The sequence below is a fragment of the Lycium barbarum genome, chromosome 12, assembly GCF_019175385.1.
Source record: "Lycium barbarum isolate Lr01 chromosome 12, ASM1917538v2, whole genome shotgun sequence".
In the NCBI taxonomy this organism is placed as follows: domain Eukaryota; kingdom Viridiplantae; phylum Streptophyta; class Magnoliopsida; order Solanales; family Solanaceae; genus Lycium; species Lycium barbarum.
In genome coordinates, this window is record NC_083348.1 from 13,816,743 (window position 1) to 13,830,619 (window position 13,877).

At 34.2% G+C, this 13,877-nt stretch overlaps 1 protein-coding gene across 1 annotated transcript; it reads right to left on the reverse strand.

The window, feature by feature from the left end:
* Positions 1-355: 355 nt before the first annotated feature.
* LOC132621571 (uncharacterized) lies at positions 356-6,835 on the reverse strand. Its single transcript, XM_060335893.1, has 8 exons — positions 6,666-6,835; positions 3,102-4,239; positions 2,557-2,931; positions 2,223-2,390; positions 1,871-2,116; positions 1,346-1,747; positions 1,076-1,218; positions 356-905 (listed from the first exon to the last, which is right to left on the reverse strand). The coding sequence occupies exons 1-8, from the start codon at positions 6,741-6,743 to the stop codon at positions 648-650; spliced, it is 2,808 nt and encodes a 935-aa protein (XP_060191876.1). The 5' UTR covers positions 6,744-6,835; the 3' UTR covers positions 356-647.
* Between the last annotated feature and the right edge of the window lie 7,042 nt (positions 6,836-13,877).

Consider the following 13,877-nt stretch of genomic DNA (forward strand, 5'->3'; position numbering starts at 1 on the left):
AGCAGCAGTAGAAGAGATATTATATTATCAGGCAAACTGATTTTGGGGCTACAATAATGGAGGATTCAACAGCTATGATAAGAAAATTGAAGAGATCCGATTTTAAGGTAACCAATAACCATGATGAAGGACAATAGTTTGGCTCAAGGTACAAAATGTTACTCCAATAATAAGGTTGATGTCTAACTGACAGGCAATCACTGGAAATTTAAAACATGATTTCAGCATGAACCCAAAAATAAGAAGTATTCATGCTTTTAGAATGAACCAAAAACAAAAGTAGTTCATTTTCAGTTTGCAAATGAAGATATTAGATATCAGTGGAAGGAGTGACCAGGGACAACAGGTGAATATGTAGTGTCAAGAAATTCTCCAACATGGTAAAGTTTTTAATGATAATTGCTTAGTACGTTTGGGACATAGAAGGAAGTAAAAGAAGAGGACACCACAATAGATGTAAAGAGAAATACAACCAAAAACAAAATTTCATCCCAAGAACTGCACATAAGCTCAATCTTAGGAAAGTAAAGGTCATAATATCCTTGAGCTCACTGTTCGTCTATAACAGGCTCAACACCTTCCAGAAAAGTTCAAGATGGACAGAAAGCTAAAGTAGAGAACACGCTTGCAAAATGGGAGGCTATCTTTCAGGAAACGGGAGTCTTGGCTCGGAAAATTGACACGTCTAGCACTGGCTCAATGGCGTCAATCAGCTCAAAGACACAAGTGTCATGCTCTTTTAAACTGTTTCCGAGCACAAAGTCTCTCCAATCTGATAATTGGATCTTCGCACAATTTGCTCGAATAAACAACTTTGCACGCCAAGTTCTCCCATCAGAAACTCGTAGATTTACAATGGTTTCCCCCTCTTTGATATATTTATTGAAAAAGTTATCAGGTAGATCCTGCAAAAACAGAAATTGCTATAAGAGTTACTCTTTTATTGGATCCTTAGTTATTTTATCCCCTTCTCCTTTAACAGACGAAAGACAAGGGCACTTGACCCCTCGGGACAGTAGGACTCGACATCTACCAAAAGGCAATGGATGCTACATCTCTTGACTTGACAACTTACCAATTGGAAGTTTCTCGAGACATAAGTGGGCTGCATAGAAACAGTGAAGTTAGGATTGAAGTTTACTGCATTCCTCAGTTGTGCTTCTCTGAGGGTAACACCTTTTTCTTGCCAATTATTTTTCAACTCAGAGGCTGTGGAATCTGAGAGAGAGAAGAAAGACCAAAGAATCTCTTATATTACACAAAATGGTCAAAACAATGCAAGATTCTCTCGTTACTGAACAAGTAGTCTCCATGAGAGTAACCGTAAAGAAATGGAAAGACATACCCTTTCCTTTATTAGCTGCACTATTCAAATTCCCTTCCATATCTCCTGTTTCAAGCTTCACATTGTTAGTCTCCTTCCCTTTTGCTTTTTCTGCTGCACAAAACAAATTGTCTTGTTTTTCAAGCTTCACCCTGATAGGCTGACAACTTGGAGAGGGAGAGGGTGCTGGAAGGCCAGAATTTTGTTTTTTACAATATGGAGAATCTGCTACTATATTTTTTGGCGTTTTACTATGCATATTTCCTCTTGCTTCCCGTTGTTCAAGCTTCAGTTGCTTACTTCGCAACTGATACCTGCAATGTGATGCATCCAAACTGGTAGTAATTTTCTTTTCATTATCTCGATTAGTGGTTGTCTTCTTAGTTGCTGAGGGATCCCCCATTGGTATTTCTTTGCAGTGCTCTGCCAAAAGAATTGATACGGGAGGGGAAGAAAGAAGGGAGAAGAAAGGAAGGAAACTATCATCCATCATAACATAATTCAATGTGACGAGTCTAAGAAAGGACAAGTTACTAAACAAGATACCTTCCACATCTCTGTTCTCAAGCTTCACATTGTTAGCCTTCTTCCTTTTTGCTTTTTGTGCTACATAAAGCAAATCCTCTTCCGTGATTTGTTTTTCAAGCTTCACCTCTTTCAGTTGGTTGCTTCGCAGTGGATACCTACAACGTGACGTATCCAAACTGGCACTAGTTTTCTTTTCATGATGTCGATTAGTGGTTGTCATCTTAGTTGCTGAGGGATCCACCACTGGTATTTCGTTGTGGTTCTCTGCAGAAAAGATGAAGCGGGAGGGGAGGAAGAAGAAAAATGGCATCCATCATAACATAATTAAACATGATGAGTCTCACAAAGAACAAGTTACTGAACCAAATACCTTCCACGTCTCCTTTTTCAATCTTAACCTCTTTTAATTGTTTGTTTCGCAGTGGATACCGACAATTTGATGCATCCAAACTGATAGCAATTTTCTTTCGACTATGCTGATTCGTAGTTGTCACCTTAGATGCTGAGGGATCCATTACTGGTACTTCATTGCAAAGCCCTGCCAAAACGATGACGAGGGAGGGGGGAAAGGAAGGGAGGAGAGCAGAAGAAGAACGTCATCCGTCGTAACATAATTCAATGTAATTAGTCTAACAAAGGAAAGTTGTCTTGTTACTGAACTAGCAGCATCAACGAGAATGGGCACAAATAAAAAAACCAATTACCTTCAAATTTATATGCTTCACCATATAAATTATGTTGCCTATCTTGTTTTACAAGTTTCTCCATGTTAGTCTCCTTTTTTTCTTTTGGCGCTGCACAACAGAAATCCTCTTTTGAGTTTGCTTTCTCAAGTTTCGCCCTGTTAGACTTTTTTCTTTCTAACTGAGTACCAGGAGAGGATAGTGAAGCGGCAGGTCTTTGTTTTCCAGAATATGAAGGACTCCCGTTTTCATCGGATTGTTCAAGCTTCACCTGTTTACTTCTCAAAGGATACCTACAACGTGATGCCTCCAAACTGATAGAATATTTCCTTTTATTGCATTTGGTAGTGTTTGTCATCTTGAAGGTTGATGGATCTAGTACTTCATTGCAGTCCTCTGCCAAAGAAGGGGACCGGGGAAGGGAGAGGAGGATACAAAGAGAAAGTAAGCAGAAAATTATTGACATTAACATAATTCAAGCAGAATTTGTACCACAACGGAAGATTCTCAAGATATTTAACAAGAAGAAAGCATGAATTTAGGCACAAAAAATTTAATCAGTATACCATTTCCTCTATCTGCTGCACAGTGCAAATTCTTCTCCATGTTTTGTTTTTTAAGGTTCTCCTTAATCTCCTTCCTTTTATCTTCTTGCATTGCACAACTCAAATCCTCCTCCACGTCTGGTTTCTCAAGCTTCACCCTGTTAGGGTGGAATACTCGAACACCAGACTTTTGTCGTTTTGAATATGAGTGATCTGCTATTTCTGTAACTTTTGCAGTCTTATTTCTCAGAGATTCGTTCATGATGTCATCACATGAATTATTCTGTGTCTCAGGCCTGCCTGCCTTCTTCTTGTGACTAGCATCACCCACTATATTTACAACATTCTCTGGTGCTATATCTTTTGCAGTCTTGTTTCTCAGAGAATCGTTCATGATGTCATCACATGAATTATTCTGTGTCTCAGACCTGCCTGCCTTCTTCTTGTGACTAGCATCACCCACTATATTTACAACATTCTCTGGTGCTATATCTTTTGCAGTCTTGTTTCTCAGAGAATCGTTCATGATGTCATCACATGAATTATGCTGTGTCTCAGACCTGCCTGCCTTCTTCTTGTGACTAGCATCACCCACTATATTTACAACATTCTCTGGAGCTATATCTTTTGCAGTCCTGTTTCTCAGAGAATCCTTCATGATGTCATCACATGAGTTATTCTGTGTCTCAGGCCTGCATGCCTTCTTCTTGTGACTAGCATCACCCACTATATTTACAACATTCTCTGGTGCTATACCTTTTGCAGTCTTGTTTCTCAGAGAATCATTCATGATGTCATCACATGAATTATTCTGTGTCTCAGGCCTGCATACCTTCTTCTTGTGACTAGCATCACCCACTATATTTACAACATTCTCTGGTGGCATATCTTCATTTGGGCCAGAAGGATATTCAATCTCGGAAGCACTTAAATCAAATATGAAGACAGAGAAATGAGAGTTTCCATTATATTTGAAGAGTAAAAAGTAACCACAACCAATTGAATAGTACTCCTTAAACTGGTTCCAGCCCTCCTTCAGCCATGTCATGCCATTAGAGTTTTGCAATTTTACTTCCCATTTTGCGCCACTTGGGACCTCAAGGGACACAACATCTCGCAGATCGGCCCCATACTTCACTAAAAATTCATCTGGGATTTGCTGCAGGATACCAAATTGGAAAGATATGAACAACAAAATAAGAGATGAAAACAAATGGAAAGAAAAGAGAACTTGTAGACCAAGAAGTTGCTGTAAGATAGCTGAAGAAACTGTAGTAAAGTTTCCAATCACATATAGCCACTGGGAAATGGAGAAAGAAAATGCCATAGCAAGTTAATAAGTAAGAAAATCCTGTACAGACAAACAGCAAATATAGGAAGTGACTAGTTAAGCTCGGCTCTAATATCTGCCAATCACGTTTTACAAAACTGATTGCTAATCCCTAATTTCTTCGAAATGGATTATATATGAAAGCCAAAAATTCTTGTCCATTGTCAATAAGCCTCATTTTTTGTCCATATCCCTTTCTTACAAAGGTTTTATATAACCAAGTGCTAACAAGAGTAGAAACCTTTCTAATTCCTAATCTTAAGTTCAAAGTATTCATATTTGTTTTTTTAATAAGGTCTTCAATTCAAAATAGTCATGTTATTCAATCTATATACCGCTCAAAAACAGGGAACTTAGTTGAGACTGGATTATATTTAAATTAAGGTTTGCCAAATACCTTACCATAAACCTGTATCTAACCCCTTTTAATTCGACACATTACAGTACATAAATCCTATGGAGAATGTCATTATGCTAAAATCCTTAGCCACTTGTGCACATTCGAAGAGCTACGTGACAGGCATTGCAACCATAGATACATTACATGACTTTCTTTACAACATTGCAGCATCAAACGGACTGATCTGATTGGCCTTTCATATGAGGTATGGAATAAAGTAGAATTTTGGGTTTTTGACATCAGCTCTGATATTAGGGATCTACCCTCGTTCAATCTATATGAAAATCATGGAAGGATGCATGCAACTTCAAAGGTTATTTTAAGAATATAATTTTATCAACTAGTAGTATAATGAGCTTTTGCACAATTACTTCACCTTAAAAGCAAAAATGAGTAATATGAAAAAGAGATAAGTAAATAATGTGCTGCAAACTGCCAGTAACTATACAAGTAGAAATGTTTCAACCTTGTGTTTTTTGACAGTTGAGCTTTAAAGTCTATCAAAACCTTGATTCAGATGGGATATCTATCTATTTCGGATTGTATTTGTAACATGTAGTGACACTCTGAAAAGATATCATTATAAAGGTTTTCACGAGATAATATAGGGAACAACATCCATCAGGGTAATTATTTTTTATCTGCCAATGAGTATGGGTGTTTAGAAGTTCCTCTTGCAACATCTTCAACTACAGACCCTGGTCTCCTTCGACAGCAATGTCGACTAGGTATATATTGCCATATTTCTGCACGAGATCTTGCAAGAAGAACTTCTTGAAAGCGGCTATATTTGGCTATTTATGTAGCTTTACCATTCGAAACAAGTCCTAACCTCTCCCTAGCTTGTCAAAAAAACTCACAAACAAAGAGAGCTCCCTCTTATACTACTCCCTCTGTCCCAATTTATGTGACGCCCTTCCATTTTTAGTCTGTTCCAAAAAGAATCTCACCTTTCTATAAGTAGAAAACAATTTTACTTTGAAATTCCTCTGTTAAGCCACACAAATGTCTAAGGTTCGTTTTAGACCACAAATTTCAAAAGTCTTTCTTTCTTTCTTTCTTAAACTCTATGTCAAGTCAAACGGTGCCGCATAAATTGGGAGGGAGTATTTGAAATTTTATTTTTCACTCGCCGAGTATGGTCTCATTCTTTATAGAAAATTGAAACCACCAACAGTAGACACAACTAGTAAAGGCGCAGCATTTCCATAATATATCCGTTTATTAAAATTATCATGAAAGTTTACAGTTTTTTCCAAAATATTACAAACAGCTGTTTAATGGACAGTTTCAACTTATTTGGGACTGAGACTAGTTGTCGTTGCAGCTGTTTCATGTAAAGGAAACCACCAGAAATATAGAGACCAAAATGAATTTTTCACAATGTTACTTAAATTCTGTCTTTTCTAACATTGTTGGTTGGAATATTACAATAAGATTTTTTTAGGTTTTACACAATCTGATCACTTGAAATGTTGCTTAATTGGACTCTCAGAAAATGTTGCACCAAAAACCCTACAGCATTCGACATTTTTGAAGAGTCCGAACAACGTAGATTACAGGTCATTGCCCACAACAAGTGGAATTAGTAACATGAAAATAAGACAAATAAAGCGTACTACAAGTTAAATTGGTATGATGGTATTAAAATTTTCAGTGTACTATTAATGAAAATAAGTTAAAATCCAGGCATAAAAATGGAAAATGAAGTATTGGGGACCACACTCATTTTTTACAAACCAAAAAGGGGAATTAAAAATCTTGAGAGAGATTAAGATGAAAACATATATACAAGAACAAACAGGAAAAGGATGGAAAATGCATTTGGATGGATGAATTGAGAAAAGGAACTTACTAATTTAGAGGAATGAGGAGATAATATAATCTTGAAGAACTGTGGGCCCACCCCCACCTGTCGCCGGTGTTTTACCATCTTTGCCGACTCACCGCTCTTCTTCTTCTCCTTTTGGATGTCACAATTAGTTATTTTTTTAATTAGAGCCTCATTCTTATGTGGAGTCTTTTTGCTCCTAGAAAAACTAAAATAATTAAATATAAATATTTATTCCTTTTCTTTTATTCTTCTTGAAACGTACAGGTAATTAATTGTGTGATCTTTTAGTTGATTGTATTTATTACACACACAATAACCCTTTGGTTGATTATATTTTTTACCGACACAATAATATATGGGTCTTATTTGGCTATAGCTGTGAAAAGATCACCATAACATTTATTTGTACAATTTTAATTACCTGCAATTTTCCCTCCGGTCAAATACATAAACTTATGCTTTTTTCAGTCAAATATTTTATAGATTTCAACTTGAATATTCCAAGGAGAAATAAGTAGAAAGTTTTTATACAACATAATGTATAGAATGTTCTTCTTGCTTGATTCTTTTCGCGAACTTTAATCAAAGAATATAATTATCATCAAAATAATTAACTCATTTTATAAATATTATTGTCTCCTAGCACTTCAAATTACTGCAGGTAATATGAAAACATGAATAGATCCAAAGGCTTATTATATTATTGTATATTAAAGTAATCAGATATTTTATAAAAATTCTAAGAACCTTTACACGAAATTTTTAGCGCATAATGAAAGAAAAAAAGGGTGTACTTTAAAAATATTATAGTTGAACCATAGGATAATGTCAAATAATTTTTTTTACTACTCTATTGCGTAAATGAAGTGATAAGCAGATAAAGCCATAAAAGGTTAGTGCAATTTATCATGATTAATTATGATGCCAATAATTATTTTATAAGACTAACTAATATTAGAAAAATTATATTAAAACAAAAACGAAGAATAAATCCATTAACTATATTATAAATTTTGTCCTCGTTAAAAATTACTCCCCCGCTCTCTCACCAAAGGAAAGAAAACAAAAATCATTATTACTCCAATATTCTCTTAGCAAAGAGGGAACTAGAGTTTTAACTATGAATTCGATAGAACTTAATGTATAGCTCTGGTCAAAATCACATCTCGCCTATCGAAGTTTTATTTAAAAACTTTGTCCAAGAATTTGTATAGAGAAAATTTATTTCTTGTCGCGCAACAATACTTTCATTATATTTGTATTATAAAATCTATGGGTATAAATAATCTATCAAAATAAAACCTTAATTTGACATGTTTGAAAATAAATTTAAATATGCAATTCAAATAGTTAAGCATGAGATTATCAAATTAGAACCTTATGATTATTTGTCCTCTTTCGTTTCAAATGTTGGTAAGTTCATGACTCACCAAAGCTTAAAGTTTTGCAACAAGATTAACAACTCGAAATTTTGAGAAGACATAGAGGAGAAAACACACAAACAAACAAACAAAAAAAAAACTCATTGTTTTATTTAAAAATTTTAATTTATTTATTTGATCTAGATTATGCATCAATTGAGTAGATTTACAAGTTTTAATCTGAAATATAGATTGAAAACAAAAAAATAAGTAAAAGTGAGTTTCTTTTTGTTTTGTTATTGTTATTTATGCAAAGTTATTTTTCTTAAAAAATATAAACCAATTCTTAGCAAATATTCTAAAGATAAATATTAATTTATAAAATATTAAATCTAGAAAAATAAGATAAGCGTTGTTAACACAAAGGCATACGAGTCACTGACATCTTAAAATTTTGAAAAAAAAAATCTCTGTTCTAGCGAGATTTAAATTTAACTTTTTTGAAGGCTAATTTAATTTAGCTTTTTTCACGTATCAGTCTTTTCCACCCTCTCACTCTTTCAAACTTTTATTTTTATTTTTATTTTCTTTACTATTTTATTAATTTACATTATTTTATTTTATTTTCCCCCATAATGCTTTTGTTTTTTTCTCTTGTTCTAGTATCTTTTTTTTTTTTGGTCAACAAGATATTTTTATTAATATTACGTTTTTTTTTGTTTTTTCTTTCTATTGTTTGATAATTAGAAGTTCTCTGTCACCCTTAGTTTAGAATAAAAATCGAAAATTTTAATTGAACTTATTAGTTGTTCTAGTGAATTTAATTAGTTAATGTGCATTTATTTGCTTCTAATTTGATTATGAAAAAATTGTGATAGCTCTCAAAATTGGCTTTGACTTTTTTTTATTAATATTAATATTTTATAGATATAATGAATAGAAAAATAGGTTGACACCATGAATATGAAGAGAGAAAAAAAAGATAAAAGTAAACAATCATATCTAATAAAAAAATATCAAAATAAAGCTATGATTTTTCATCAGCTTGTTTGACTAATATGCACAATTTTAAAAATGTAAATTATTTCTTTACTGTTTATCTTCTAAATTTATTCATTAGAAAAAAAAATGTTTGAGAATTTTTTAATAAATTCAACAAAACGAATGGTTTGTTGATTGTTTGCAAATTAATAAACAAAAATTTAATATAATACCAATCACGAACCGTCTGAATATACATGTCATTATCATTTTTAGACTAGCGTCCCATTTACTATAAAATGTAATGGTATATTTGTGACTGTCATATTTTGAATTCTCCCATACATTGGCGATGACAGAACAATAATGTTATATCTGGAAAAAAATTAACCTATAACTTAAATTCTTTTTCTCATTTTTTAAAATTTTTAGATGAAAAAATGACAAACATATGTCATTATTTTAAAATTATAGATTTTGCTTAAGAAATTCTTAAGGTAATTTAGTTCTTGCACAGGCTGAGGACATAGGAATCACAATTAATGCTGAAGCAGAGGTGATAACAATTTTAGAGGCTATGAAGTTTTGCAGAGGAAGGGTCTGAACAATATCATTATTCAGACAGACTCAGAGATGGTGCAGGAAATTCTATCTAAGGGTTGGAAACCACCGCGGCGTATAGCTATATGGATGGATGACATAATGGACATCAGTAACAACATGAGTGTTACTTTCAGCCATATTAATTAGCGGATGCTTTGGCAAATCAAGCCCTTGATAAGGGATCCTTTTAGTGCCAAAGCTTCCAAAAGTTAGAGGTGGAAAACAGGAAGATACTTAATAGTAACAAAACAAAAATTCCTTATTTAAGGATCAGAACCAGGAATTGATGATAAAGGCTATGAAGTTTTGCAGAGGAAAGGGTCTGAAACAATATCATCATTCAGACAGACTCAGAGATGGTGCAGGAAATTCTATTTAAGGGTTAGAAACCACCGCGGCGTATAACTATATGGATGGATGAGATAATGGACATCCATCCATTATCTGAAATTCTATCTAAGGGTTAAAATTTTTAGATGAAAAAATGACAAACATATGTCATTATTTTAAAATTATAGATTTTGCTTAAGAAATTCTTAAGGTAATTTAGTTCTTGCACAGGCTGAGGACATAGGAATCACAATTAATGCTGAAGCAGAGGTGATAACAATTTTAGAGGCTATGAAGTTTTGCAGAGGAAGGGTCTGAACAATATCATTATTCAGACAGACTCAGAGATGGTGCAGGAAATTCTATCTAAGGGTTGGAAACCACCGTGGTGTATAGCTATATGGATGGATGACATAATGGACATCAGTAATGATAACGTCCAAATCCACTCCCCAAAGAGAAAGTGTACACGGTCGTATGCAATATAATTTACCCAACTATGAGTCGGGGTCGATCCCACGGAGAACAATATGCTAGGCGATTAAGAAAGTAAGGAACTTTCACCAACTAAGCTAAAGCCAAACGATAGATAATATTTTGATTTTTTTTGAGAAAATTATAACTAATGCGGAAATGTAAATTAACCTAGAAAGCAAGTAAAATGATCAATGGCCACAAGCATGGATAATAGGAGATTACACTCAAGTAACGATCCAATATATTTTATGATATTACAACTAAGAGCGGGTTTATGTTAATAGATAATGGTTTCTAAAATCTCATTGAAAGTCTTCCAACCAAATCAATGAATTTCACTCTAAGCTTTTCCAAGCCTTAGAGTGTGATATCAAGCACACTCAATTAAATCTCAAGTAATTATCCTCTTCCGAGCTCAAGTTATTAGATGGGTTTAATGACTCAAATTCTTGTTAATTAATCTTTCCCAACCTAGATTTCCTCTGCCGAGCTCAATCAAAGTAAATGGGTGAGTCCTAGGGTTAGCTAATCCCTTTGGAAACATTCAAGAACGAGATTAATCAAAGAAATAATAACCCACTTCATTAGGAATAAAAATCATTCAATACATAAGCATAACAAGAGTTTCATCCAACACTTTAATCCTAGAATATTTCCATAAACAAGATTCAAGTGAAGAAAATAAACACTACACACTTAGATATACAATACAAAGCAAGAGATTGAAGAAATGAATTAAAGGTTTAAGAAATGCTCAACCAAATCTTCAAATCTTCAACCCCAAAGTGTGGTGTAGATGAAACCCTAGCCTCCAAGCTTGCAAAATGGCAAAAGATGAAAATGTTTTTGCCCTAAGCCTCTCTTTTATGCCCCAGATTTCAGATTTGCAATTCTGCCCGTTTTTTGCGAATCTGTCCCGTTTTTGCAAAACTGTCCAGTTTTGACAGTTTTGCAAATCTGTCCAATTTAGCCTCTTTTTGACTTTATTTTCACTTGGTTTCTTCTGATCACTTCTAAATCATATAAAATCAACTTATCAGACTCGCAGGTCACGCTTCTTCTATCTTCGTATGTTTTGCTCTATTTTGCTTCATTTTGCTCTGTTATGCTCTCCGGGCATCTTATCCTACAAAACAACATAAATACACAAAAAGTAACAACAAAAGTGCTTGAAGAGTCACAAAAGCTTAAGGAATTAGCAACGAATATCCCGTAATTTCATGGCTCATCAACACCCCCAACTTAAAGTCTTTGCTTGTCCTCAAGCAAATCAAAACAAAAATCTCAATGAGGATCCACTTTAAGCACAAAAACATGACTTTGGTTGGTACCAACAATTAGGCTACAAGCATGTGAAGCTTAAACCAAATAACTCCCTCATTTCAAAATACAATTTCAAGAATGCAATAGAGATTTAAAACCATCAAGCAACAACACTCAAGCCTCAATAAGTGACTCAAAACCACTAGCTTACTAGATATGCTCATTTGACTCAACTTGAAATTTTTTAACATCACCAATCTATCGTAATCCATATGCCCTCACAAGAAAGAAAGTCCCAAAATCACTATATTCACAACAATAATGCAAGAGACAAATACACAAAGTCACTCACACTCAACAAAGAAATTCTAGTGCTTACAAATATCACACCATAAGTTTGCCCTTATTTTCAATCATCACTAACTCAAGAAGATTCAGTTGGAGATCACATAGGGACTTTTTAAGCTCGTAAAGTAGGCTTAGGAAAGGGTAGGATAAGTATTTGAGATACAAGTGACTACGCCCTCCTTGAACACTACACAAACTTTCCTCTTCATTTCAAAACATCACTCCTTCCTTTGCATACTAATTTCCCCAATTATTCCAACTTCTTTTTGTGCACCCATTTTCTTGATTTCTAAATTATTATTATTATTATTATTATTATTATTATTATTATTTTTACAAAGATACATTTTTTTGCACAAAAAGTTTGCAACCTTTTTGTATTTTTCAAATTTTCTTCCTTTCTTTTGACTTTTCCACAACACCAACCTTCACCACTCTCAAGCAACACTAACACCCCCAACTTAGGCTTTTGGCCTCAAATTCACAAGTTCATATTCAAGGAGGGAAAGGTTCAAAATAGAGACTTTTCATCGAACAGGATAAAGGCTTGTAATGTGGCAATCAAAGAAAAGGTCATAAGCTCAAATGGGGTTACTAGTGATATTATTTATGCAATGGTAGGCTAGAAAGGCTAAAGAGGCTTTTTCAAAAATCACAAAAATAGCCCAAGGTCATATCTCCAAACAACCAAATCAAAATTAGCATTGAAAGACTAACCGGGCAAGTTCTAGATGATAAAAGTAAACACAAGAATTATTCAACAATCACTCACACACATGGCATATGAACTAGTCAAGATGGATCAATTTCACTTCCCAAGCAAGAACAACTAGTGCAATATCTCATAATCCAAAGTAAACACAACTAGTAGGTAAAGAGTCACCAAATGAGCCAAAAAGTTGTCACAAAGATCATTCTTTCCTATGCACTTTGCTTTTTAACTTTCACAAAATAATTTGGAGGGGTATTCACATTTCAATTTCACATGCAAGAGACTAACTCTATTAGTACGAAACAAGCCAAGAGTTTTCACATTTTTCCTCAAAGAAAATAAAATAATAAGAGTGACTAATCCACAACATGTCAAAAGAACAAAATTTTCAAAAATTTTGAGCAAGTTTCAAAATATAATGTGCTACCACGTGCCACCCCCAACTGTAAACATTGCAGTGTCCTCGCTGCACATAATCAAAACAAAACATAAAAATAGAAAGGATTTTTTTTATTTTTTTTTACTCTCTGTCACGACCTGCGATTCACAGGTGATGTCACTTGAATTTTTTTTTTTTTTTGCTCTCTGTCACAACCTGCGACGTGACCTGCGACTCGCAGGTCATACATGCGATTCGCAGGTTATGACACCTGGAAAAAAAAATCAGCAGCTTTTACTGGTTTGGGGGCTGTCCGGAAATCCGACCTGCTCAAAACAACTCCAAAAATTCTGAAACTTTGCAGATTAGTCAAAAATCATAAACTAAACTATTCTAAAAAATAAAATTTCAAAAACGATTTAAAAATTTTAAAACGATGGGTTGCCTCCCACCAAGCGCTTAAGTTAACGTCGCGGCACGACGGTTACCTTTACCACTTTTCCCTCCATTTGGAAGATATGAATTTGCGCCCCAACTTTGAATCAAGATTAGGATGACGCTCATGGGGCGGTGGTAGAAAAGCAAAGAGGCCAACTCTCGGGTGTCGCATTTTGCACTTCTTGGCCCTTAAGTGAGGCATGTCATTTTGTCTTCTTGGCATAACAAACTTCAAAATGAAAACGCTTTCTTATTCATCTCCAAAATTCTCCATTGGCTTGATTGGTTCAACTTTCATATCATCAAGCAAGCACAATGTTGAAAAATGGTTAGAATGTGGT

Bases quoted from the DNA above. Each gene is read 5' to 3' on its own strand.
- LOC132621571 (XM_060335893.1), bottom strand. From the start codon at position 6,743: ATGGTAAAACACCGGCGACAGGTGGGGGTGGGCCCACAGTTCTTCAAG. The intron at 2,117-2,222 runs GTATTTGGTTCA...TCTTTTCTGCAG, and splicing joins TGAAAAAGGAGACGTGGAAG to AGAACCACAACGAAATACCA. The intron at 906-1,075 runs GTAAGTTGTCAA...CTGTTTTTGCAG, and splicing joins TCTCGAGAAACTTCCAATTG to GATCTACCTGATAACTTTTT.